At 45.6% G+C, this 26,606-nt stretch overlaps 1 protein-coding gene across 2 annotated transcripts in view; it reads left to right on the forward strand.

The window, feature by feature from the left end:
• Nucleotides 1–1,282: 1,282 nt before the first annotated feature.
• The window catches only part of LOC126531688 (synaptogenesis protein syg-1-like), an 80,079-nt gene continuing 54,755 nt past the window's right edge, over nt 1,283–26,606 (forward strand). For both annotated transcript variants that reach the window (XM_050179354.2, XM_055071382.1), the window contains exon 1: nt 1,283–1,906. In XM_050179354.2, coding sequence (XP_050035311.1) covers nt 1,714–1,906 — 193 coding nt within the window. In that variant the 5' untranslated portion in view covers nt 1,283–1,713. The remainder of the gene's footprint in view (nt 1,907–26,606) is intronic.

The raw sequence follows: 26,606 nt of genomic DNA on the forward strand, positions 1-26,606 counted from the left end.
TTGATGAAGGAGGTTGGGAAAAACGTTGAATACAGAGAGCAGCAAACGTTTCTGTAAGAATGGAGGCTAATATTCGAGGCAATTCATCCTTCTTTCTCTGATTAGAAATGCAGCATTGCGATGCAGAAGGTTTTCCGCGCATGTACCCTTTATTAGAAAGTGCACGTCCAACGGAAACTTACCAACAAGTAATCAAATTAGCAGATTTAATTTTACGAAACAAGTTTTTGAACAACTCACGTCGGGTCCAAAAAGATGCTGATGTATTATCCCTTCATTTTATTTCGTTAGAAAACCTGCATCTAGTATTAAGAAGGTGATTACTATGTTTATTTTGGGGTTGCTTACTTGAGTTGCTTTATCGGCGTTTCTTTCTTCATCTTTGCGCACGGGACCAATGAAATAAGACGAATCTTTCTCGTATGCTAGAGGGCTGTTTCATTTCATGATGTTGGCGATTTTTATTTTCTGTCACAGACTTTGCAGAAAGAGGCAAGCATATATTGCCATTCTTCCTGTGTTTCTCCTTTTTTTTTTGTACGCAGCTATACACACCGTACGTGGAGGCTAACCTGCCCGGTTTTTGTAATAATTTGTTCGAAACATTTCCTATAGCACAGTAAAAATGTAAATAAATAACTCAATTGGTTAATGAATAAACCAAAGCTGTTCCAAACGTGGACAAACTTGAACGTGCTTATTCGGCTTACCATGCTTCTATCATGCGCATTGGAACTGTGTGTGAACCATTTGTGGACGGGTTCCCGACTTTTCTTTAGCGCTGTTACTATTTCTAGGATATTTATAAAGGGTCGGCTATGCTTGCTCTCTTTTGTCTTGCACAACAAAAAGTAGTCGGCATCACTTATGATGTCAGTGTCTGCTACACACGTGTAATATTAGTGACGATTAAATCGAAGACAGTCGTTCTTTGTTCGCATGCTTAATCCCTTCACATACATTTCCAATACATTTCAAGAAAAATGCAATAAGTCCGCACTGCTGTTGCCGAACGTTTTTCGGAAGGCGTCGAAACGCATAACAACCTATAGCGTCGCCGCCGTACCCGTCGCTGCAGCGTAGTTTTTCTTTCTTTCGCTCTGTTGCGTCTCTCCTTCTCGATCTCCCTGCGCGGTCGTCAGATGGCGCTGGCGATTCGGGAAGCGCCGCTGCCCACCTTCCCGCCTCGTCGTCCACGGCTCTTTCCCTTTCCGCCTCCCCTTCGGTGCCCGCACAACCCCGCTGCGCTCTCCGACGGATTCCCGCACTCGCGTTCGCGATCGTTGCGCGCCGGCTGCCACTCGCGCCTCGCCAAGCTTCGTCGACGTTCCGCGTCGCGATTCGGAAACCGGCGCGAGTGTCGAGAACTTGATTAGCTCGGCTTTCGCAACCGTAACTCTCAGCTGGCCTGCGGCTATCTCGCTGCGCGTCGAGTTCTGCGCGTTTCAGCTGGTCATTCGAAAGCTGTTGCGTCCTTATTTAGAAAAAGCAAAGACAGACAAGTCGCTTCTAGTTGTCGGAACTTTGGTTATATCGTATAAACTCTCGGTGAGCTACTTTCGGTGAGGACTAAAATATTGAGAAAAGCCAATTTCAATGCGAAGTAATTAGCTGCTGTTCGCCTGAATACGCAGAATTTTGCGCAGTTATTTACAATTTTACGTTAGTCTCGTTGTTCGACTTTCTTGCACTCGTGTCCCTGTTACGTTTAATATGCGCCGCTTGAAAACTAGCGGTCCACCTGAAGAAACCATTTGGACTGCAACAAACTGGGAAAAGCCGACGTCGCTAAGTCAAACAAGGATAATGCCAAAGGGTGTGCGTATTTGGAAAACAATGGATGTACTTTTATCGGCGGCCACATTTTGCTGTCTCCTGCTACTTCTTGGGCCAACTGCGGTTGGTGGTACGTACCTGCTTGAATACTTGCTTGATTGTCATCTACAGGGCCTATAATTCAGCTGTATAAGTGCTCGTTCCTTACTATATAGAGAAATATTCGTATTTTTTTATACGCCTGCATGAGTTTGAATATGTTTAGTTTTCCTTTTGATCCAGTCCACGCCATATCTATTCGTGTACAGAAACAGGTTAACGCTTATAGCGTCCTAAACCTTGTCTATTTGGCCTGACCAATTGTACTCTGACCACCTGCATCTCCATAGGGCTTTGTTTGCTTAATGTGTGACAACAAATTGCCCGAAAGATTGTCAACATATTTTTACATAGACACACGTGATCTGTTAGCCTTTTCTTCGGGACATGTCTATGGGTACGACGTGTTTTTTTTTTCTTTTCTTTCATAATATTTTTTATTTGTTAGTGTATCCATAGTGAATGTCAGTTGATGCAATCTGGATAGCCGTGCTTTTAGTTCAATTGAAAATTTCCCCTGTCTGTCAGTCTGCCTCCAATTTGGGGCTGTGGCTTTTTTTTCGGTACTCACATTTGGGGCTCTTCGGCTCTTTCACTCGCTGATAGATCTAATTTCGGGAGGAGACTTCAGTAGATCTCCGCGGTGGTCCCTCGGCACTGCTGATTTCTGTTTTATTGTTTCTTTCTGTTGCTATATTTCCTCCATTGTCCTGACCCTTAGTGGGCAAAGTGCGTATGTTTTCTTTTTTTTCTGCTGGAAGTACAGTTAGGTGCAAACCACATTTCGGAGAAATAATGAAGAAGCGACAAGAAACATAAAATGACTTAAGCCCGTAGAGATAGAGAGAGAGAGCGAGAGGAGTGATAAAGAAAAGGCGGGAAGGTTAACCATGGTCGCGCCCAGTTGGCTACCTTACACAAGGGAAGGGGAGAAAAAGATAACTAGGAAAAAAGGAAGATAACAAGGAAGAAGGATGTCCTGCGTGCCCGTTTGCTCTATACCTCACGTTAAAGAAGGATAGTCAGTGTGCTCGCAGCCGCTGATGATGGTGCACCGGTGGGCTTTGTGCAGTGCCACTTTGAGAATTATAGCTCTGAAAGTCATAAAACATCGCAAATCTAATTGACTTCAACGTTTGAACTGTGCGCAAGGAAAGTTATTTTGACCGTACAAATGTTTCTGTGTTATTGACGGCATGTACACTCCATCTGCTGCGTCTGAATAATTTATTCTGTTTGCAGGTATGAAAAATAGTTTCCCTGCCGTAGCATTAGTGGTACGCGTATATCAACACGCGAATAAAGTAGGTTATTTAAGTGAAACTTTGTAAACCTTCAAACAACTTCTTGCTTGCTGATAGTAGTAGTAGTTAACGACTTTATTGGGGTCCTGGGGAGCTAAGCGAGGGCCTGCTAGGTAGGTCCCTACCCAGCCGTTGGCTAGTCCCATGTCGGAACAGACAGGCCATGCCTCTTCTCCGCTCGTTCACGGGCCCTCTGGACAGCCAGGAGCTGGACGTCTTGTTTTGGGTTTGTGATGGCCTTCGTCCAGTCTTCTCTGCTAAAATCATGTAGCACAGTACTGCCAGAGCATGTGATTTACTGAGCTAAATTCAATGCCACAATCTGGGCAGAGTGGATCAATGTCCTGGTGGAGCATGTTCAGAAAGCCCCTAGAGGGGTAGAACCCCGTCTGGAGCATGCGGAACGTGCTAGCTTGTGGCCTATTGAGCTTATGATGGGGGAAAGGAAAATTCTGCCTATTCTCTCTGTAATGAGATGTGATTTCATGAAAAGTAACTGGTGGATCACTGCGGACGAGCTCTCCCGAACTCACCCGAGAAACCATCCCGTCGCGGCATACGAAACCTCGCGCACGGTCGTGGGCTATCTCATTAGGGTTCAGGTGACCCGGTAATACGTCTATTCCCATGTGAGCAGGGAACCAGACTATGTGGTGAACAATGTCAGAGGGATGTTTGCCTTTCAGATACCTGGCTGCTTCTTTGGCTATCAATCCCGATGAGAACGCTCTAACGGCTCCTCGGGAGCCCGTGTACACCGTAGTGCGTTTTGAGTCAAGTAATGCGAGAGCTATAGCAGCCTGTTCCGCCACATCGACCGAGGAGGTCTTCAGAGAGGCTGTCGAGAGAAGTTCTCCCCTGTCATTGACTATGGCTACGGAGAACTTGTTGGCACTGGCGTGTCGCACCGCGTCAGCAAAGGTCTCGGTTCCGGATGTGTTCTATAAGAAAGTTCTAGCCCTCGCCAACCTTCGACCTTTATTGTGTTGGGGGTGGACATTTCTTGGAAAAGGGTCTACAATAAAGGAGTTCCTTGTTTGAATATTTAGTTGCGTGGTATTTCCTTGATTGAAGCTAGGACTCAGGCCTGCCGCATCCAGCAGTCTTCTGCCTGCTTTGGAGTTTGATAATATAATAATTTGTGCTGATCTTTGTGCTTCTATTAATTCCGAAGTTGTGTTGCGTACTCCCAACATCATGAGTTTCTCTGTGCTAGCCGTGATTGGCACGCCGATCACCCTTTTGATACTTTTTCGCATAAGCGTGTCTAATTTATCTATTTCGATTTTCGTCCAATTGAGGGCCGCGACTATATAAATGACATGGCTCATAAGGAAAGCATGGTGGGCCCTAAGGAGTATATCCTCGCCTATGCCGCCTTTCTTGTTGGACACTCTCGTAATTGATCTAATAATGTTCTCAGTTTTCGTGGTTAGTTGGGCTGTAGTCTTAGCGTTGCAGCCCTTTGAGTCTATTGAAAGCCCTAGGATGTTGATAGAGTCTACTCTCGGGATGGTGTGCCCATCTCTGGTACGAACGCTAATGGGCACCTGATCGAGTGGGGTGAGTCCCCTAGCACCTCGTGTGGCCTGTCTGTACAGCAGGAGTTCCAACTTTCCAGGCGAGAGTGCCAGTCCAGTACCTTCCAAAAAAGACTCTGTAACATCCAGAGCCTCCTGTAGAGCTTGTTCGACCGTTGCCTCCGATCCTCCAGGACACCAGATTGCAATATCGTCAGCATATAATGCATGACCTACGTAAGGAATTTCTGCAAGGCTTTCCTACAACTTGCGCATTGCTATATTAAAGAGAAGGGGGGAGATAACTGCCCCTTGGGGAGACCCCTTCTTCCGAGTGTGAAATATTCCGAGACTGATTGCTTCAACTTTATGGCCGCCGTCCTGCTCTCGAGGAAAGATGCAATGAAGGAGAAGAACTTAACTCCTAAGTTCAAGGCTGATATCTCCTGAAGGATATAGTCGTGTGTGATTGTATCGAATGCCTTGGATAGATCCAGTGCGAGGACCCCTTTTACATCTGTGCTTTGAGAGTCGATTATCTGTGTTTCGAGCAGAAGCATGACATCCTGCGTTGAAAGCAAGGACCTGAAACCTACCATATTATACGGGAATAGTTCGTTCCGCTCGATATGTCTCGATATCCTGTTATGCACTGCATGTTCCGCTACTTTGCTAACGCAAGAATTAAGGGAGATGGGCCGGAGGTTCTCTAAGCTGGGTGATTTACCTGGCTTGGGGATTTGGACCACTGTGGCCTTCTTCCAACTCTCTGGTACAACGTCCTCCTCCCATACCTCATTTATCTCCTTCATTAAAGTTTGAATTGCTTTGTCGCCCAAATTTCTTAAGAGCCGCTTTGTAACTCCATCAAGGCCTGGGGCAGACCTTCCGTTTAAATTGTGCAGCACTTCCCTGATCTCAGCTTCCGAGAAGGGGACGTCCAGCTCTGGGGCAGGCGCGCCCTCATACTGACGGGGGTGGGGTGGGGGGAAGAACCTGGGCTTTGACCAATTGGAAGGTATTTCTTGGCTAGTTTCCGAAATATGGAGGCTTCTGAGATGCTTTCCATTTTTTCCTTATTAATTATTCGGTCTATGACTAGTCTCTGATTACATTTGGATTGTCCATCGTCTAAGAGATGTTTGAAGAGGGTCCATTTGCCTCCTTTGCGCATTTTTCCATCCGCTGCTGAGCAGGCGTCTCTCCATTGCTGTTTATTAAGTTCGGAGCAATGCTCCTCAATGTGTTTATTGAGCTCCGAGATCTTTTTCCTTAGCCTGCATTGAGTCTTTCTGTTTTCCATCTCTCGAGGAGAGAGCGTTTGGCTTCCAGGAGGTGAGCTAACCTTGCGTCCATCACTGGGGCATCAAAATATGTAACCATTTCCTTGGTGGCCTTCTCAACATCCATCTGAATCTGTACAAGCAGTTCACTGAACGTGTCGTATACTGCCTCATCTTCACCTCTTATTTTCCTAAAGAGGTCCCAGTCTGTATATTTATAGGTTTTGGGAGGAGCTGCTATTATTTCCATCCTTAGTTCTATTATGTAGTGGTCGCTCCCCAAGCTCTCCTGTAAGTTGGACCACTGAGCCACCGCATTTCTACTGAAGCTGAGATCAGGCGTCGTGTCTCTGGCGACTGAGTTGATTTCCTTCCTTCCTTCCTTCCCAGCCTCGTGGGGAAACGCGGGTCCGATACCAGCGTTAGGTTAAGCTCTATACTCGTTGCAACTAGGTTGGCCCCTTTCTTTGTTCGTGTTACATAACCCCAAGCCGTGTGGGGAGCGTTGAAATCTCCTGCGACTATTGAGAGCTGCGATTTCGCAGTGGTTGCGACCATATTTAGTAGTGAGCGGAGATTATGCTTATAAGCGGAAGGAGAACTATACAAGTTGAGAATGAAAGTGTCACACTTCTAAGGTGAACAGGATATTTTGCTTGTACACTTCGAAGCATGAGTAGAAATGTTTATTTGTAGCTGATTTCCTTGGCCTGGCCACTGGCTGAAATGCACAAAAATATGTGCGCCAAGTTTTATTACCCTTAGCCTGTGATGTAGTTTGTTTTTTCCTCCTCTAGCGTGCAGGTTGTAGCACTACATATATATCAAGCTAAATGTTTTAAAAGATACGGCCGCTGCTAAAATGTATCGGTAGTTTGCGAACTTATTGAGAACAAATAACACAACGCAGGGTTGGGTAGTCTCGTCTTTTTTATTATTTTCTTCTTTCTCTCTCTCTCTCTCTCTGTCTATTTTTTGCACTGCTTATGGTGGTCAGTTTTTCTCTGTTGTATTCGTTTATTTTATATCGCGTCATCTTCTTGCGCTGTTCTTCAAAAAGTAATTTTCGCAACTATCCTAAATCTGGACTCTATTATAAACTAAACGTGGTCTTTTACTTAGGCAGAACAAAATTCATCGTATGTTTGAGACGGACAGACGTTGCACGGCCAGGTTTGTCAAGGTCCTTATAATCGAACCATATATACGTACATTTACCTTGTTTTTATGAGAATTGGCAAGAGCTGACTCAAATTTTACCTGTAGTAAAAAAAAAAAGAAGAATCGTTGGCGAAGTTACAGGCCCCTGTGCAAATGTTCGTCTATTTTATTCTTTCTCCCCACGAAAGAGCACGACTCTATGCCGAAACGACATGGCAGCAGTCGAGCTGTCCGCTCATTTCAGACCTTTCCGTGGGCTCGTTCACTCGCTCGCTTGCCCGCTCGGTGAGTGCAAGAGCGGGCGCGGATTTGGCCCTATCATTATTCATTAATGCACCGCGCGAACCAAGTCCTTGTAAGCCGTTGTTCAAAATTAGGCGGCGCACTTTCTCCGATTTAATCTACTTCTTCGTGTTCCGCTCTATAGTCGCGAGCCATTCCATGCCCGCAGTACGAAGACGTATACGAGCGGCACTTCTGGTGGCTGGATGGCCGCGCTATGAGGACGTTCTTTAATTAAACTTTTGAAACCCGTACGCTAGGTCGACTCTATCTCGAAATGGAGGGAGCATTTGCAGGATATTCAGCTCCGCATGCGTGCTATCACCAGAGGTCCTGTCGGAGCAGACGCTGCATTAGTTGTGTTTAAATATGCCCATTGTGCCTACTCGTTCTCCCGGGCTGCTTCCTTTTTCACTTTAGTGGCCTCACGCACGACGCTACCGTTAGCGTCCTTCAAATGCCTTGCGTCTGCTGCTCTGAACAGGACGTCGTTGGTGGAGGAGGCAACTTCGTATAAGCGCGTGATTTGTATTCATGGATGCGATATCGGCCCTCCGCTGATTTTCCTACCGTACTGCATAATCCAACAGGCGAAAAAGTGGAGAACGGCTGGCGATCGGAGAGATTCGAACGGGAAAGGAATCGAGCAGGATGCTTCCGTGTAGCAGTCGTGATTAGGATAGTAAAGGGGAGAGCTCCAGGTGTCCTGTTCTTATGAGCATCGGCATCAATAATTTAAAGATTTGCGTGGTTCTTGTGCAGGAATAACAGTGCCGTTTTCTATTTCTTTCGCGTTTCAGTTAGAGCCCGACTGTTGCTCGCCAAGGCGGTGATGAGGGAGCAGGACATCGGGAATTGGGTTTGAGCTGACGATTAGGCTTTTCGCAGACATTGGCGATTTGTTGGCTGGTGGGAAATATCCTGCACTTTTGCCACGATAGGGGATTACTCGCGAAATCTAGTTCCCTTGAAAGTCGTTATGAATGCATTTTCGCCTTGGCGCTCCAGTTAGTACGCCAACACAAACTGAAATCTTTCACTCACTTCCTTATAGTGCAGAATAAAACTGCTAAAGGACCAGTCAGTTTTCTTTTGTAACTAGACTAGCTAGTTTCCAAAGCGACGTTAAAATTTAGTTTCACTTTACGACGCTAGGGAAATAAGCTATTGCGAGGTAAGAATAAGGCCTAGCTTATTTGACGTCTAAAGAGTAACTAACAGCGCTCGACGACGTGATAAAAATGATGATACGATGTAGGAGCACGTTTAAAAGCGAATACTTTCTTTGCGAACATTGCCGGGTTTCGGGAACGTGCCTGCGGCCTGGCTATACGCTTTGCCGAATAGTTCAGCCAACCACAGCGGAGCACGCGTGCCGCACACAGCGCTGCTTTCCTTGCAGCACCACCAGATGGTATTCGCCTCCGAGCATCCGTGGTAGCGGCGGCGCCGGCCAGGCGGGGGCAAGGGAAAAAAAAGAGGAACCAGAAAGCTCGCCTTCGCGAATTCGCGGCTTCACGGATATGAGGAACGAAACGCTTATGCGTAGAGAATGGATTCGAATTGCGCTACGTATGTATGCGCATGCTGCCTCTGAAACCATGGTGCATTCAAGGCGTCCGTCGTACTGGCTAGCTGTCAGCAACTCCGCTTAACAAAAGGCTCGGTATGACTTGCGTGCGCATGCGCTTTTGTGTGCGCGTATGTGTATATGCGTGCGTGTGCTCGTGCTTCGACTCCTTAACCACTCAGACCAAGCTTTGCCGTCTACAGATTCCAACTCGTTGGATGTGCTGCATTCTTATTTGCCTTTTCTTTGTTTTACGTTAGTGCCTAAAGGGAGACATGACAATAGACGTATTCTAATAAGTAGTAGTGAAGGTGTGCTGCCACCGAAAGTGCAATTTTTCTCCCATCTACACTGAACTTGTACGTAACTAATTACATGTAATTATTTATATTTACTCAATTACATTTCTTGTAGTTTTGTATTTGATTGATTACATTTTACTCAATAACGCTCACTGTGATTCACATACGTTTTTCAGTAATTTTCAGTAATTGATTACATGTAAGCAATTACTTTAATGACGAGACAAGCTGTAATACGCGACACAGCCTTTCAATTTGCCGGGAATCGCGGTATGTGCCCGCGATAGTGTCACGCAGCAGCCTCTCGAGTGCGCATGTTCACACAGGCAAACCCGGGCGCTCGGTATTTGTTCCTTAATCTGAACGCTAACCCAGATGTCGGCCGACAAACCGAACCGGCGCTGCTATGGGTCTATACGGAAGACCACTTCGGACGGTGATCCCACGACGGGCGATTGATCCTGCGGGCGATTTCTCCAGCTTTTTATTGGCCGTGCCACGAGCACCTCCTCCGAGCGCCAGCAACAATAATGCGCAGCGCTTTAGAGAGGACCAGGCCCGAGTATCGCGGTATCGAGTAACCACAATCTTGTGCGCAAAGTGCTCGGACGTTACAACAAGCGCAAGCTTTGACAAGAAGACGAAGGAAGATGTCTAATGAAAAATTTTAAAACCGATTATTAACGAAGATAACATGTAAATGGCTGCAGAGAACGCACTGAAAGTGCTAGACCAGCTCCTTTTGTTTAATGTATTTGTGACTTGATAATAAAATGTAATAATAATAATAATAATAAGGTTATGTGAAATGCGATCGATTACGTTTAGTAATGGCTTGATTATTTTCGTTGAATAGTAATTGGTTGATGTAATGAATTACATATTTAATGAATTAATTGTATTGCTAGCGGTTCTTTTTTCTGTAAGCGTACAATTAAGTCTGATTTGCGAGGCATGTATTGCGATAAGACATGTTAAATAATGGCAGTCATTGATGTTCTTGGTAAGCAAAATATGTAACAGCATAAAAAGTAAATTTAAATAAAGAAAAAAAAATTTGTAGACCTTGCGGTAGTAAGTAAGTCTTGATATTACCTGCCTTAAGTAATAAGAGAGGACATTGACGCCTGCCCACGCTAACCATACGTGGAAGTGGAACTCTGCATTTTAATATATACGGTGCTGTAGTTAGCGCAGAACGTAACAATACTGTAGCGCAGCAACTTCTGCTGTATTTATATTATTCAAATTGTGCGGTTTAAGCGTCTCCACGCTTCACTCTGTTCATGAGAGACTTGTAGTGGTATCCTACAAATAAATTTCGGCCACCTGGACAATTCAATGAACACTGGCCTCAATATCCATCAAAACCGTAATTATAATTGTGCTTGCTTGTCTGCAGTTTTTCAGCTAAATTCAAGGTACTTGAATTTTAAGTTAGGCAGCGAATCGTAATACAGTCCTTTTTTATTGGCTGAACATTGTATAGGAAAGTTAACTGCGACAGGCGTTTCAAGCGTTTCAAGTAATGTCTCCAAGGCTCTGTCACACAATCAAGGTTATATTGAAAGGCTTTCAGGTCAATGCTTAGAGAGAGAGAAAGAGAGAGAGAGAGAGAGAGAGAGAGAGAGAAATGCTTATTTGGAAGCGCAAGCCACGAAAATTTGGTGTAAAATGCGGCTTGGAAGCTTTACTCACACGGTCGCGTATAGTGGCCGGCGTTTTTATTCTAACACTTTTGAAAGAACTTATTGCCCTATTCGGTTCTTTGTTTTCTTTCGGATTGCGCATGAAGATTCCATTTGGTTTTTTAGTCCGCACCGTTCAATAAATCGCGTGGCAAAAGTATTTACCAGGTTAGTCCAAACATTTGGTTACGGGCACGGATCCTTCTAAGAACTCGCTTCGCTGATAGCAAGGTGTGCATCCGACAGCGGCGCTTTTTTTTTCTTGATGAAGCAGGCAAAGAAAGATGACAACTGCTTTAATAATGATGCAGACCAAAAAGGTGATCTTTCTTAAGAATTTTCTTGAGAATAAAGTAGCGGTCAGCGAAAACTATTGTTTTGATGTTGTTAGAATAACATACGAATCATTCTATGTGAACACATGTGAGCCGGTATTCTTGTGCGCAGTAAACTTTCATTCGACAAATAATTTGATCCGCTCTATAATCCTGCTATCTTGTAAGGTGTCCAAGATGTAATAATAATATTTAAACACTTTTTTTTTGTGGGCAGATCAGTTAAGTTGGACATATTTTGCGTGCCCTGCCAGGCGTTAACAGAATCCGGCTAACGTGCTTTTTGGCGTCTCAGCTATAGTTAATGATATCTGGATAGATGTTGATGCAAACAATGTAGGCAGAGTTAAACCATCTGTAGAAGCTTTAAGAATAAGCTTCCTCGCTCTTCTTAATGGTCTCCTGTGACAAGATCTCGCCAGGCTAACCACACGAAGGCTGAAAATGCTTTCTCAGTGTCCTAGGACACGGCGGCGTTGATGGAAACAAGGCATAGGATAGATGAGTTCGCATCGGATGCTCACAACACACTCCTTATTCGCATGTCGTTGTCCATCACGCCAGATTCGCCGCAATGACCGACGAAGGAAGTTCGGCTACAAAGCTAAAACGCAGAGTGTACCAACGCAACTCCGCCAGCACGCAGCAGAGGAGAAGCTTGACCTGCCAAGTCAATTTGATGCGCGTATGACCATGGACCGCTCGTGCACAGCACATATTTTTACGCTGACACGGCGTCGTGTTCCGGGGCTTGACATGTTTGCCGATGTTGACACATCCGTGTTTCCAAAACCTCTAAGGAGACTACCGCAACACGCGGAGAGCTAGAAAAAGACCTAAGAAATATTATTTGCTTATCTTATTTAGTTACATACACTGGCCGCTCTATGGCCGGTGTGCATACATAAAGTTGGTCTACATAGTTACATATAGCTGGTCTAGCAGCTCAGAGGTATGGCAAACTGTGAAATAGTTTAACAAATTGCTTAGCGCATTTTGACCGTACTCTTCCACATTGCTCGGTCCAGTGCACGCTATGCCAGATTTAAGATATTTGAGCGTGACTTTAAGATGTCGCCTGTGCTGGACAGAACAACTCTTTTGGCTGGATTACTCGAATAGGCGGACGCTATTTGCACTAAAAATTGAAATGCATAGGTGACTAATGAGAATTATTAATTAACTTGATGTCCAGTTCCTGTGGGACATATATTGCAATTTGCGGATTGAAGCCAGTGAATGCGCAAAACATATATATACTTAGAATAGCTTCCGAGGCTGACACTAGTTTAATATTCTTTCCCAAAATGTTCAATGAAATGTGTTTGGGTTATATTTGTTCCGCACTGCTTAAAAAAGCTTTTCATTATAACAGGAAACGGTATATCGCTGTACATTGCCACTATTTTGACGGCGCTTAATTCAAAACTGTTGCTTATTCCAAATTTGGCTCGAAGTCGTAGTACTTTCGGAGTTCATATCGTGATCTTGGCACGTGAAATTCCAGAATTTAACACAATTTCACTCATTTCGCTGAATCAGGGTTTGTGACCTGTGTACTACGCTAGGGCTTCATAGACGGTGCCACAATGCTGTCTGATACGCATAGGCTGCCTGTTTCGGAGCAACGACATCGCATGATGAAGTTCTGCTATGATGCCCATTATGACGATGATAATAATGATTATTCAGGAGAGTGTTCATTTACATAACTCGCATTGATATTACCAACAATGGGTTCTACAACGTGTATGTGCGCTCTCGCTTCTGTTCAGATAATTGTAGGGTGCCATCACCTTGTAGTATCTCGTTGGTGCTCCTTCGCTGTCGCGTTTACTGCGATGGCACTGCTCAATGTATCTAACATAGTATCGAGGTTTACAGTAATGGCAATTTTAGTTTTAAAAAATACTTCGTTAAAATTATTCATTGCTACATGTCATGCTTAACGACTTTATGGGTGCCGAATAATAATGCACTTATTAACGACTCTAAGTAATAAGTGGGATTTATTGAATCCCGCGTTTCGTGGCCACTGCAGCTACGTCCACAAAGGCTGAAACGAGTAATGCCGTGGGAGCGCAGCTTTATCGCAGATATTTATAATAAGAGAGAGGGGGTATCACTTGTTCTAAGAGTTAATTAGGCTAACGAGACAGGAAGTTCTGTCGCAATGCCTGGCTTCGAGGGTTGAAGAAATATTTAAGGCACTTCCTTGCAAGTGTCGAAAGCAACTGCGGAGGTTTCGTAAACTAGCTAATCTGTTGGTGCAGCCCACGGGTGGATTAAGCGAACGAACACGACGTCGTAGGCATACGGATACCTGACTGCGCATTGCGGGCTTAGCACGCGCTATGCGTCTAATTCTGACTCCGACAGACAGCTTGTGGCGAGAAGAGTAGGATGGCGCCCTCTTGGGAAAAGAACTTGCAGCTTCGGTGGCAGGAGCTTCAGGATCGGCTCAACGCTGCAGTGCAGATTATTTTCTCCAGCAGACTAAATGAACGACGGCCGTTCTCTCAGGCATTCCAAACTTGAGAGGAAATTGAGGCGTGAGCAGCCTGGAAATCGTAGCCGAACGACGACTGCGCGGCGCTGAAGGACCGACGCGATGAGGCGGAGGGCATTAAGCCACGCAGGCCCGCGTCGGCTGCGCCGCAGCTGTCAATAAAAGAGCTGTCGCAATCTGCTTGGCTGTCACGTCCGTGCGCAACGTCACGACTGATCTTTGCTTGCGCTTGTATGCGAGATCAATAGTTGCAGCTTGTTGACGTGCGCTTTGAAAGGCTCGCGTGCTGTAGTAATGCGCTTCTCCGTCATCTCCTCCCTTCGGCGCTGTTTATCGTGATTGCTTTGTATCCGCATGGCCCACGACACCGTGTTGATATCGCAAACGTCCAGGCTCTCTATTCCTTTCTCTGATCGATCACATTGGACACGTGTTGTTACTTTGAGCGGAGTTGCATGGTGGAGGCCACATCTGTGCGATAGGGCGGAGATGGTAATCGCGTGTTTATTCTTACTCAGCTCTGGCATAGCTTAAAGCACGGATGCAATTTATGCAGAAACTCTAGAACCTCACTAACGAGGGAGAAAAAATCGTGCGTAAGAATTACGAGACGCATGGTGTCAATAGAAGTAGGCAAACACACCGGAACCTGTCACAAATAAATAAATAAATAAATAAATAAATAAATAAATAAATAAATAAATAAATAAATAAAAGAGCGCACGCAGCGCGCATAGAGGCTGCCATTATGGTTTGTTGATTGGTATACGGGCCGCGTACAGGACAAATTTTACTGCGTGAATACTTTCAATCAAGTGGCCGCATCTGTTTGCTATCGAGCCGGTTTCAGCGTTTTTCACGATTTTCGCTTCTTGCATTTTGAGTGATACACGCAACTACCCAAATCTCAGTGGGAGCCGCATGCGCTTCGCCGTGTGTAATACTCAGCACAACGTGTTGTTAGCTCTCATATATAGTGCCTACTCACTTGGTAATGCGAAACTAGAAGGGATTTCAGCTTTGATGAAAGCAGAGTAAAAAAGAAACAAAAAAGAAAACTGGCATATTTTCTCCCTGCAGGTACGAACGATCACAGATGGATAGTTACGGAAGACAGAGTTTTTGCGAGAGAGACAGTCTTGCACGCATACTTTTAGAGATACACTCAGCAGCAACCTGGCTTGCTGTACCAATGAGAAACGTTGAATTGACGTTCTTCAACGATCGCTCACTATTTCAACCAATCCACTGATTGAAAGGCACATTGAATAACAGAGAACTCGGCTTGAATTGAGACGCAGTGACCGAGATGAAGATTGCTGGCCCGGTATAATGTAGGGATTCATTTAGCTTCATTCGCTTCATTCCTTATCTTCTTATTCGTTGTTCACGGCTGGCTGATCCCGTGGTTAAAGTGGTCAGAGCGCCATGCGGATTATAATGACCAAGTGTGACAAGGAATAGCATAGGAATAGAATCGTTACATTATTCCGTCCCTGTATTTATTATTACATTATTCGTTCTTTTTTTCTCGAGTGGATGTTTCAGCTTTGTTACACTAAGTACCTTGTCTTTCTCATGATATACGCTCAGCATGATATACATTGTTATTAATAAAGAGTAGCCGGACGTCATTGACTGTATTGCACTTGCATTTTATAAAAATTAAAATTTAGAGGTTCTGGTGGAGGTGTATCGTATTTTAAGATATTCTTGAGCTTCAAGTGCTGTTATACACTAAAAAAATTATAAATGAATTCTGGGACTTCGCGTGCCAGAACTACGATCTGATTATGAGGCACGCTATATAGTGCGGGACTCTGAACTAATTTTGAGCATCCTGGATTCTTCGACTTGCGCGCAAATATATGTTCATGAGCGTTTCTGCATTTCGTCCCCATTGATACGCGGCTGCAGCGGCTGTGATCCAACCCGCAACCTCGAACTCAGCAGTGCAACGATATATATAGCCACTGAGTTACTGCGGCTCTACGCTCTATATTTTTGTATCTTAGATCTTTTCTTGTATTTATTATCAAGAACGTTCAGATACCGCTTCTACGGTATTATAATTTCCCACTCTTTCATCATTTGAAAGTCGTCAACACGAATGTGGTTGGTATTGCAGCCTGTGAATGCTGCCAACCTCGTTCCAGAGCAGGCGTTTGAGCCCGCGAAGAAAATGTGATAATATACTTGGGTGCCAGAAAAAATGAAGAAAGAGAAAAGAAAGCAATAATTCGATAAAGAAACAAGTCAAGTGATCGCGGCTTTCACCAACCTTGCTAGTTTCAGGTTTTATGTGATTGCGAGACCAACTCCAAGTGCAGCTTATGTAAAAGGAATGGAAAACACTGACGTGTTCACGCACCATCTAAGAGTCTTGGTATAGGGAAGCTTACGTAAATGTCTAGACGAATCGAATTTAGGATTTCACATTTCCGATGCGCACGTGCAAAGAAACAAAAGAAAGCGTGATTAAGCTGACACTTAATGTGAACCGGAGCAGCACGACAAGTTCTTGTGCTGAATAAAATGAGAAGTACGGAACAATGAAGAGTGCATAAATTTGTCCAGATTTTTTTTTTAACCTGAACTGCAGAAATACCCCTTAAAATAAACATTTACATCTCAAAGGATGCGAGCCCTTATCGCTCAGTAAAAAAAAAGATGGGAAAAGAAGCCATACCAGTCTGAGAAAGAAAAACGTACTGCGACAAATTGAGCGTCTAGCCATTGTCTATTACTTTATCTGCCGAGACGGAGACGCTAACATGCAGAAAAGGTCCTTCACCCTAAGGCGAAACCCATGATGTTCTTTTAAATAAGCCTATATGGCCCAAAGCCCCCTTATTCAATGGTCTCTATGAGATCAGTAAACGACAAGCCGAAAGTGGACGCTTGATTCCGACGTGGCTGTTTTCCTGCCTCACAAACAAGATCTCTTGCAGAAAGGTGCGTCAAACTCCTAAGGCTCAAAGCCCAACACCATGTTCGCCTGGTCGTTGCATCCTGTATATGGACGCTGTATGTACGCCTAGCGCAGGAATAGCAGCTTTCACCAGTTTCGCCTGTTCTCACCTCTAAAATAATAAGAGATTTCGCGCGGCTGCAAGCCATTTATGAAGCCCTCCTAACAACATTCAAAGATAAAACCCCATAGCACGTCATAATTTACACCGATTCAACACCGGCCATCTGGCAACGCCTAACAGACGAAACACGCAATCGAAATCGTTCAGCAGATTCAAGCACTTCCTAGGCGTGGTGATAATGAAATGAACTCGGGGTCATGGCTCTGCACTACAATGCAAAGCAGCTACCCCACGAAGCAGCTACGCAGGCACCTCTGTCTGAGGACTTGCAAGGTCACGTTCTCTCCAAGGACCCCCTGGCATCACTCCTGGTCTTGAAGACTATAGGATTCGGGCAAGCGCGCGAGCCTATATTGCGCCGTGCGCCGTCCATGCTTGTCTGTTCTCATACTTCCGGAAGAGCTGCTGCGGCGCATCCCGACTACGTGCGCTGTCACTCCTGTGGTAGCCGCATCCTGGGGAGAAGACCGGCTCAGAATCCTCAAGCCAGCTTGCATCCCTAGGTCTCGTTGGATGGATGGATGGATGGATGGATGGATGGATGCAATGAGCGTCCCCTTTGGGTGGCACCACCAAGCTCTTGTTATTTTGTTTATGTACGGCCTATTTATGGAAAAGAAAACACGAAGAACTTCTCAACCACAATTTGGAACTTTGTTTTTGTACGCCTCCATTCTTTGTGGTTGCCCTACTTTTCTGCCACCAAACTTTCATTCACCTCTTACTAAACTTCCCCCCTCCCCCCGATTGCGGACATGTTTACTTTCCCCCTGCTATCGCTGAAATCAAGGGCTTCAAGGAGGCCAGATGGGCCTAACCGACAGCTAGGCCCATCTGGCTAGCTAACCGACAGCTAGGCCGTTGTCCGTGGATGTCCGCGACCTCCTTAGGACCTGTCCGCGAGCGGGGGCGCACCGCGAGCGCTGTCTTTCCGAGGAAGAAATGCACGCTAGCCTGCGACCATGGTGGTAACGAGGAAACTGTTCGTCACATTCTATGCCTGTGCCAGCGGTACTGTATGCACAGACTGTCACTTACCGCTCTGCTCGACAAGGTGGACCGTCAGCCTCTGTCGGAAAAGATGATTTTGCAACATCGATGGAACCATCACGTCTGAAGGCCGTGGAGGCAATAATGAGATTTTTTGCAATCCAGGGCTTTTTGCGATCCCGAAATTTCTCTCTCTCTCTCTCTGTGCATCATGAAAGAATTAATGTATTTTTGCTCTCACAGGGATGTAGCTGAATGAAACACGTATCCAATGACATACGAGTGCAACGAAGCTAATGTTTACATGTGGAGACTTCAAATGAGTTTCGGCATTAATCACGAATTCGATCAGGTTGCGGCTCCGGCAGGCGTTAGAAACACTTCAATTTATACGATAGAGATTTTCCAGCCGAATACTCCACTTTTCAGCTGCTCCGTTGATATTAGATGGCAAGGACACTAAATGTCAAACTATGTCTACGGAGGAGAAATATGAACCTATGTCTGGAGTTTTTTTTTATATATATATAGCCACGGCAGAACTGCATATTGAAGGTTGCCCTCTTTGGAGCCGAACGTGACTACAGGTTGTCGAAAATATTAAAAGCGCAGAGGATAATCTGGTAGCGACAAGTCCTTATTTCACCGAGTATTCGGCGAAACTTCGGAACATGGGGTCGCGGGTTTCACTGCCATCTGAGCCTCCACCGCTCGTCCTGCGATTTTAACAGCGACAAAACTGAAGGTACGAGCTAGAACTTTCAATTATGTGGGAAGTATCCTGCCCGAGTCTTGATGGCCAAGCCTGCAGCTCTAAAATGTCTGTGATAATTCTAGTTCTTCTTTCCGTCACCGTTGTATATACATTCATATTATGTATAGTCGATAGATGTGCAGTTGCCGTGCCGTAAGGAAGCTTTGTAGAAACTCTTATATGACCGAAGCTGCTTGTATATCGAAGAAACGCAAAGAAGTACGAATTTTTGTCGTTTTCTTTTTTTTTGGCAGCAATGCACTTGGAGTGAACTTTGAACAGAAGTAAGAAAGCGCCGAAAGACTGAAGAAAGCGTCTTGCTCTTCATCTGTATGCAGAGTCACGAGTTTGGATATTAACCCCGCTGAGTTAATATCAGCTTTCTGAGCTCCAGCGTTCCGAGCTCCCAGCAGCGCGGATGCAAGCGCAGGGTTCTCGGGTGCTCCAGCGTGTGGGTGGTTACGGGTACCGAGTTGAATTTGCATGCTGGAGTTCGTGGAATTCGCATCCGTAGGACAATAGTAAGTTCGGAGAACAGCTGTAGATTTTTTTGTCTTGCAGCAATGTCTGCTTCTTCGCGTATGTTCCTGCCACTCTCCCGTAAGGCGTTCGTTATGTGTAATATTCTGCCTGTGCCATGAGCCGTAGTCAGGATGCACTACCAGTTCTTCCAACCAAAGGAAAAATTCCTCGTCGGGACTTTATTATTGTTTGTGGCTGTTAGAAATGTCACGTGTGGAGTGATAACATCATTCATACATCTGACAATTAAGAATGAACCCCTGGCAACCTCCGTAAACGTCACTGTTTATTTTCGGTCTTGACGCCTAATTTTGGTACGTGTAATATTTTTCATTACACGCTGGCATGTGCCCTTTCCGGTGGCAGTTGCCAGCCTGCTCCTCGCTTTCCCTTTCCTGTTAACTGTGTATATATGTTCAAAACAAATAATAATAATAATCGCACGCGAAGTTACTGGCCGCACATGACACTGCGTTTTACACGATGCGTTTTTTTTAAATGGCAGTGCTTTGATCACCAACACAGAAGCGGTTATTGGTCTACTTTTTCGTAGTGACCTACGTATTAACTGGTATCTTCTGGCGATTCACTGAGCTGCGACGTATGTGGTAGGTAAAGAATAAATAGGTTGAGCAAGACTGACGCGTATTAGACATAAGCTACTCCTTAGACACTTGTAGTACTTGGCGTAGAAAGGCCGCATTCTCACTTGAACGGGGAGTCACCAAAATTAGCAGAACCTCGAAGAACACTATGTGAACGCTGAAAACGAAGCTGCCTGCTGGCTATAGGCACTACTACCGTAAACTCCGCGGCTTGCTACGTATTATTATTCTGCGAGCAGCGCCAGGACTCCATGCCCCACCCTTTTGAGATTCTCAGTGCCGTCCTACGTGCATAGTGTACCAAGTGTAATGTTACGTCCACTATGCTAGGCATCGTGTGTCATCGATTCAAGCGCGTCATTGGGCTTGTGTGTTTACTGCTTATTTCTTCATGTCATGTATGCCTATTCATTTGGTAGTAAAAAGGAAAGCGGGCAACGAAAGCTGCGAAGATTTACGCGCGCATTGGCATTGCTTGCGAGCTGGCTCAATCAATCAATCAATCAATCAATCAATCAATCAATCAATCAATCAATCAATCAATCAATCAATCAATCAATCAATCAATCAATCAATCAATCAATCAATCAATCAATCAATCAATCAATCAGTCAGTCAGTCAATCAATTAGTGTTGATTCGGAACACGGATGGGTCACACGATGGCTAACAGCGTGATAAGCCGATTTTCTTCAGAGACACTGAAAAACCAATATAGCATCTCTCAACCAACAGGGTCCACGAAGAGCAGAGAAAGTGCAAGAGAATGTAGGTGCCCAAGAAAAATTCGCTGTTTCGCCTGGGAGTGAAGCGTTGTGACCGATGAGAAGGTTTAGCCTTGCGTTTGAGCTCCTCGCACGTTGTTATAACAATACGGGGAGGCGTCATATAGCGCGACGCAGCCCGCGAGAATAAAAATTTGGAGAACGCGTAAGCTTTGCCTTTAAGAGTGGAACGTGATAGTATTCAAAGACCCCTGATTGCTTCTCACGCTTCCCGACAACTGCAGCTTATGTAACCGTAATGTTTACGGGGAAACGCTGGCGACGAACTCTATGCACGAAGGCGGGCTTTCTGGTAGAAACGCGGCCTCTTGCCTTGGCCGCATCGCGGCCGAGGCAAGAGGCCTTCTCGTATATTCTCGTATGCTTTCTCGTATATTCAAACTACAATCCTACGCTATCATGTCTGTAGGTTGTGTGTAAATCGTACTTTACGATTTTTCTGACGCATCTTAGTTTGAAAATTTCAATTATTCAGTAGCTTCTTTGTGCTAGATGTAGGGTCTGCGTGGTTTGGTATGCGTGGTTAGGTTTGCATTGCTCGGAATGATTGTTGCCAAAACGACGGTCGACGCTGGACGCCGACGCCGGATTTTCTGCGATACGGCGCCGCGATTAACGCTGTCGCGTTAATACTGTTGTCCCTGCTGTGAAGCAGGAACTGCGCCCTGGGAGATACCGGGCTTTTCGCAACGCCGGTGCAAGGATGAACGCCGGCAGCCAGGCTATGGACTGGTCGTTTTGTCGCCACCCAATGATATGATTAAACATGTTTAACTTGATGTTTACTGTGCGTTCCGTTCAAACTCATATATGCACCATGGTGCGGTATGCAAACTATTGCTCAGGAACACTAATACTATATGTGCGCATAACGCTGGCACCCTCAGCGGAAGCCAGAATGCTGCTCTGGCTCTGGCAGAACCGACTGAGGGGAGCGTGATCGTGCGTCCACTTGTATTCGTCGTTTTTGCAGCGAAATGCACTGCGTGTTTCTGCACTCCTTCACGCACGGGCAACGCATGTGCCGTCGACGCTAGGACAGCACGGTGATGGCGGCAGAGGCGGCGCGATCGTACCTTCAGCGTCCCTGTAGTTGCTATCGTAATAGGATGAAGTTAGCAGTTCCATCCTATATCCCAGCAGCGGTTGCAAAAATAAGCCTAATAGTCAAATTTTCAAGCTACTCACTCGCATGGGCTGCCAAATAGCACAACATGTGTTTACCGCCTTGACTTCATGTTATTTCTCTTTAACTGTTGCTTGATGCGACAGAAAAATCACCGGAATTCGATGTGGTATTGAAACCTTCATTTGGCCAATATCTGTATTTTGCTCTTTCGTAAAATTTCGCTATTGGAACAGCCCCAATAATGAGTTAGACGATAACGCTAAAAGTTATACTTTCCACCTTCACTGACACTCGATTCGATCATCTCTAACTCGATACCACGAGAAGTGTAGAGTAATTTTATTAAGTGCATGGGCGGAGCGAAGAAGCTCTCGGCCGTCCGTGTTCGATTGAGCGTAAAGCGCACGGTCGCCTATAAGTTAACCAGCGACTGCTACACGGCACATCGATTTTTTAAAGCACCATAATTATTCGCAGCCTTTGCGTCTGTGCAACAACAAAGGAGTTGCTAATGTTTTCGCGTAACTCGCTAGCCTCAGTGCTAGCGGAAGCATTAGTTGCAACAGGGGAATCTACTTTGACACCTGGCGTTCCGCTTCAGAAATACGTGATCGATGACACACAAGCAGGCGAAGGACGTGTGCGGGTGTGACTTAGTGGCGCAGCCACAGTTCGGGTGACGACGTTCAAGCATTCGAACATCCCCCACCCCCTACCCCCGCCCCCTTCTGAATCCTACCTCCGCTTCCCTAAATTAAATTCTGGCTACGCCGCTATTCGTAATCATCGAGCGTCAATTGAGGGAGGTAGGTTTAACGAGCTTAACGGAGGAGAAGTTGGCTTGAAGAGCATTTGAAAGGGATGCTACTTCACTTTGTTCAAAGAGGAAAAGGATAGTACTAAATAATTCGTAATTATCAAAATAAATATTATTACATCCGTCATAGAGATAAGAGAACAGGAAAGGAAAAACGATAAGGGAAGATGAAATGATGGAATGAACTTTGTACACAGAGTTCAATACACGGTACGGCTACTATACATGCTCAGGATGCAAAAAGACATCACCGTGAACCTATGCATGTCGACATGGTCAAGAACTTACGAATCAGAGAACAGAGTGAAAGCGATGGACTATCCTTTACTAGGATAGACATGCCTTGAAAACTCAAATTAATTAACTTCAGGTACCTGCAATGCCCCTAATAAAGTGGGTGGACTTCGTGTCAGCGGGTGATTTCTAATATCAGTCTCTTGAAACCTGGCGGGTGGAGAGGACAAATGTAGCATGGGGCAGGTCATTCTAAAGAAACAAATGTACAGTGATGTTTTGTTGACTGGCTATTCTTCCAGTTAGCATTGCATTTTTCTTTCTACCTCAAATTTTTGTACCAGCAGAGAATACAACACGAAGTTTATTTCATCTTGAAGCCACGCAGACATTTGTATGATTTCTATGCGTGTGATGTAAAAAAAAAAAATGTTTTGCCGTTGGAAGTTTCGCCTGTGGTTGCTTTGATCAGACCCAGTGAGAGGAATCGTAGTACTCCTGACGACTTGAGAAGAAAAAAAGATGATTGCGGGAAAAGTGACCGGCTCAAAAGCCGATCGACCACTGGCACCAGCTTGACGTGCAGTTTAACATTGTCATGATGGCGCTGCCAAATAGAGCTTTCCAGCCTCACTGAGATCATCAGAGACGTACTCTGCAGCTCGGAAAATGACTAAAAAGAAATTGAAAATAAACGCGCCACAAGTTGGTTGAATAGAAAAATACGCCGAAAGCGCCGACACCGTACCGCGGTGTTTGTGAATTGACTCCTCGGATGCTCCAGGTTGGCGACGGTCCAAACCCATACACTTCGATTCAGATGTCCTGGGCAACGCGCTTCAAATTAGGCCGTGAAAAATGATGCCACCCGGCTTGGCCTAGAAAAACAGAGTACGAAACCGAATAGAAGGCGGTATCACTCAAAAGAACAAACAAAAAGCGGGAGCAGAGTGCCATCACCATGGTTGTCGTTTCCGTGGCTTTCGACAAACGACGTCTCTCTCGCCGCTACCGCTTTCTCACTCCGGCGTGCGACACCAGCTTTGCTCGTTGCGTCCTCAGCCCTTGCGACGCGGTTCCAGAAGTGCTTCGTCGGGCAGGAGCACGTACCGCCAGTAGATTCATTGTTCACACTGCCAACGACGGTGTCTCGATATTTTCTGAGGCTTTCGAAATAAGAAAAGATGTTTCTAATTTGAGGAGAAAACTACAAAGCCGTGCTGTCAATACAAAAAAAAAAGAAGCGTCTGCCTCTAGGAAGTGCTACCAAATGTCTGATGGCATCTTCGAATATTCGTTTTATATGGCGTGAACTGGCAGATAACAATCCTTACATCACGATGCGCAAAACGAGAACAAGGTGAAAGCGGGAGCCAACGTTTCGACACGTGTACTTTTCTTTTTCAAGGCGACATATCCTTATATCAGTAAGGCGGCTCCGTCGTATGTATGACCACGCTTAATTATGACTCTTCTAACTCATCTGTTCTCGGAACACAGCTTGTATGCAGTCTCACATGTTCCCGAGGCACTGAATCGGATTTCTTTCCATATAAGTTTACGGCGACGAAATTGTTCGAAGAGGGCAAAATGATCAGTGAAGCACTGCCGCATACTGTACTCCCCCCCCCCCCCCCCCCCCCCACACACACGCACGCGCACATGCTTGCACACAAACAAAGTCGCGGGAGAGAGGTTGCACTCCTCTAACTCCTGAAAGGCTATGCAGCACTCTGGAAATTAGGCCATACGGGAAACCATCAAGACAGGAGTTCACACAAGTGGCTGGTTGTGCCTAGCGTGTCGTTTCTTTTGCTATCGAGAATGACCACTTCATGGGCGTCGGCGAGTCATGACACAAGCACATATACGTGCAATGACTCCAGGGTTCACTAGTACCGGGTGTAAGCTCCGCAAGGCTGCACTGTTCTAGTGAGACGATGTGCGGCCAGATATCATCGGCCACCAAAGCTGGCTAAGTTGTCTGCCCAGACGCGGGTGCTCGTCACCCGCGTGCGAGAAATTCTTTGCGCTACGTGGCAGCGGAAATTGCCGCGCCCGCTTGCATTATTTTTGCGCCTACTGCGTGCTGTTGGCATTGTTTCTCTTTTCATTTCAGATTCTTTATGGGCGCATTGTTTTCTTACATCGCCTTCAGTGTTAACACTTCTGATGTTCGCGATAAAGATACAGCTCTTCAAGCCCTAACGACCATCTTCATTCTTCTTTTACGACTGCTGAAGCTATAAAAATGACAGGCCTTTTCTACCCGGGGTATCTTTTTTCCTCAGTGCTGAAGCCCAAAAGCAATGCATCGTCTCAATTGTTGCTGTTACGCGTGCAGAAAAAGTATGCGGAAGCTTTACTGGAGTTGTCTAGATATGCGTAATCCCCCAAATTTCAGTTGGCCCATCCCGAAATTTCAAGTTGCACCACCCCCAAATTTAACTTGGCCCACCTCCAATATTTCAGTTGTCCCACCCCTACTATAGGCTTCTCCATGCATATTATATGGAGCCCTATGCATTCTCGGATGAATTTTATGTTTTATTTTGCTTTAAATTGTTCCTTATCGATTTTAAAGTCGCAAAACATATACATTTACGCTATTATAATGATTGAATGTGTTAACTTCGTAAATTACGTATTTTTTGCGCAAATACGAGGCATTACACTTCTCGCGTGACGGACAGATTTTGCTGAAGTACTCGCCAAAGAATACTTGCGCATTAATATTGACACAGTGAAGCCTGCTGACCCAATGGGTTGGCCATTGAAAGACGGCGAGGCATAACGTTTAACTGATGCCATATATGCGCGATCGAACGATTTCGGCAAGGCTTTCGCAGAGGAACGTTTTCGAAGCGCTAGCTGGTTCATGACTGAAGGCTGGACAGAAGCGCCATGACGCACGGTCGGCAGAGGGGAAACATTGGTGGACCCGCGTGCTGCGGTACTCTGTGTTGATGTTTATCGTAGGCTCGCCCTTTCCTTTTTTTACTTTAGCAATAACGCACTTGTAGAACACGATGCATTGCTGTGGTACCAATACCTATGTTGACATTGTGGACTTACTGCTGGTCATTGTGTCATTTAACTCGAGAACTGCCGTTGGGTCATAAGGTTGTCGCGCCTCTGCAGCATTCATTCCTTGCGCACACTTGTGCTGCCTGAGCTCGGCTCGTTCCGAGAGTAACTTCTCGGAAAATGATTGATCGAGAAAATTTTTTTTCAATAATGGCTTCTCGTGCTGATTCGCGCGAGTAACTATAGCATAGTGGCACTTTCACATAGCGACGAGTAACCACCAGCGGGAGTAAAAAACGGCTTACCATTTAGCATTGGCATGATGCCCTCAACGTTTAGCTGTTCTGAAGAGAGGGTAGTGTTCATGACTCGTCTGCTTGATTCGACGGTATTGGAGAGGCTGGAAACTTTTGCTGCCGGTTCCTTCAACTTCGCAAGGTCACTACCACGGCAGATATTTGGACAGTGGCTTCAATTGCAAGTGGCTTCAATTGCAGATTACGTAAACTGGACCCCACGCTACGGCTACAACTGCCATCTAGCCTTTCCCGCGGCGAAGCAACCTTGTTGTGTCGCTTGTGGCTGGGAGTGGCGTTCACGAACGCATACTCTTACCGTATGGGAATGGCCGAGAGCCCGATGTGCGACTCCTGTGGGTGCGAGGAGACCATCGAGCACCTATTGTGTACCTGCCCTCGCTGCGATGTCCAACGCCTCTCTCTGCGGGCAACTTTACGCAGACTGGACTCGAGGCCTTTCACCGAGTCAAAGATACTCGGACCGTGGCCACACCCGTCACTGGCTCGAAAAGCGATTCGTG

This window comes from Dermacentor andersoni, chromosome 5, assembly GCF_023375885.2.
Source record: "Dermacentor andersoni chromosome 5, qqDerAnde1_hic_scaffold, whole genome shotgun sequence".
Classification (NCBI taxonomy): Eukaryota; Metazoa; Arthropoda; class Arachnida; order Ixodida; family Ixodidae; genus Dermacentor; species Dermacentor andersoni.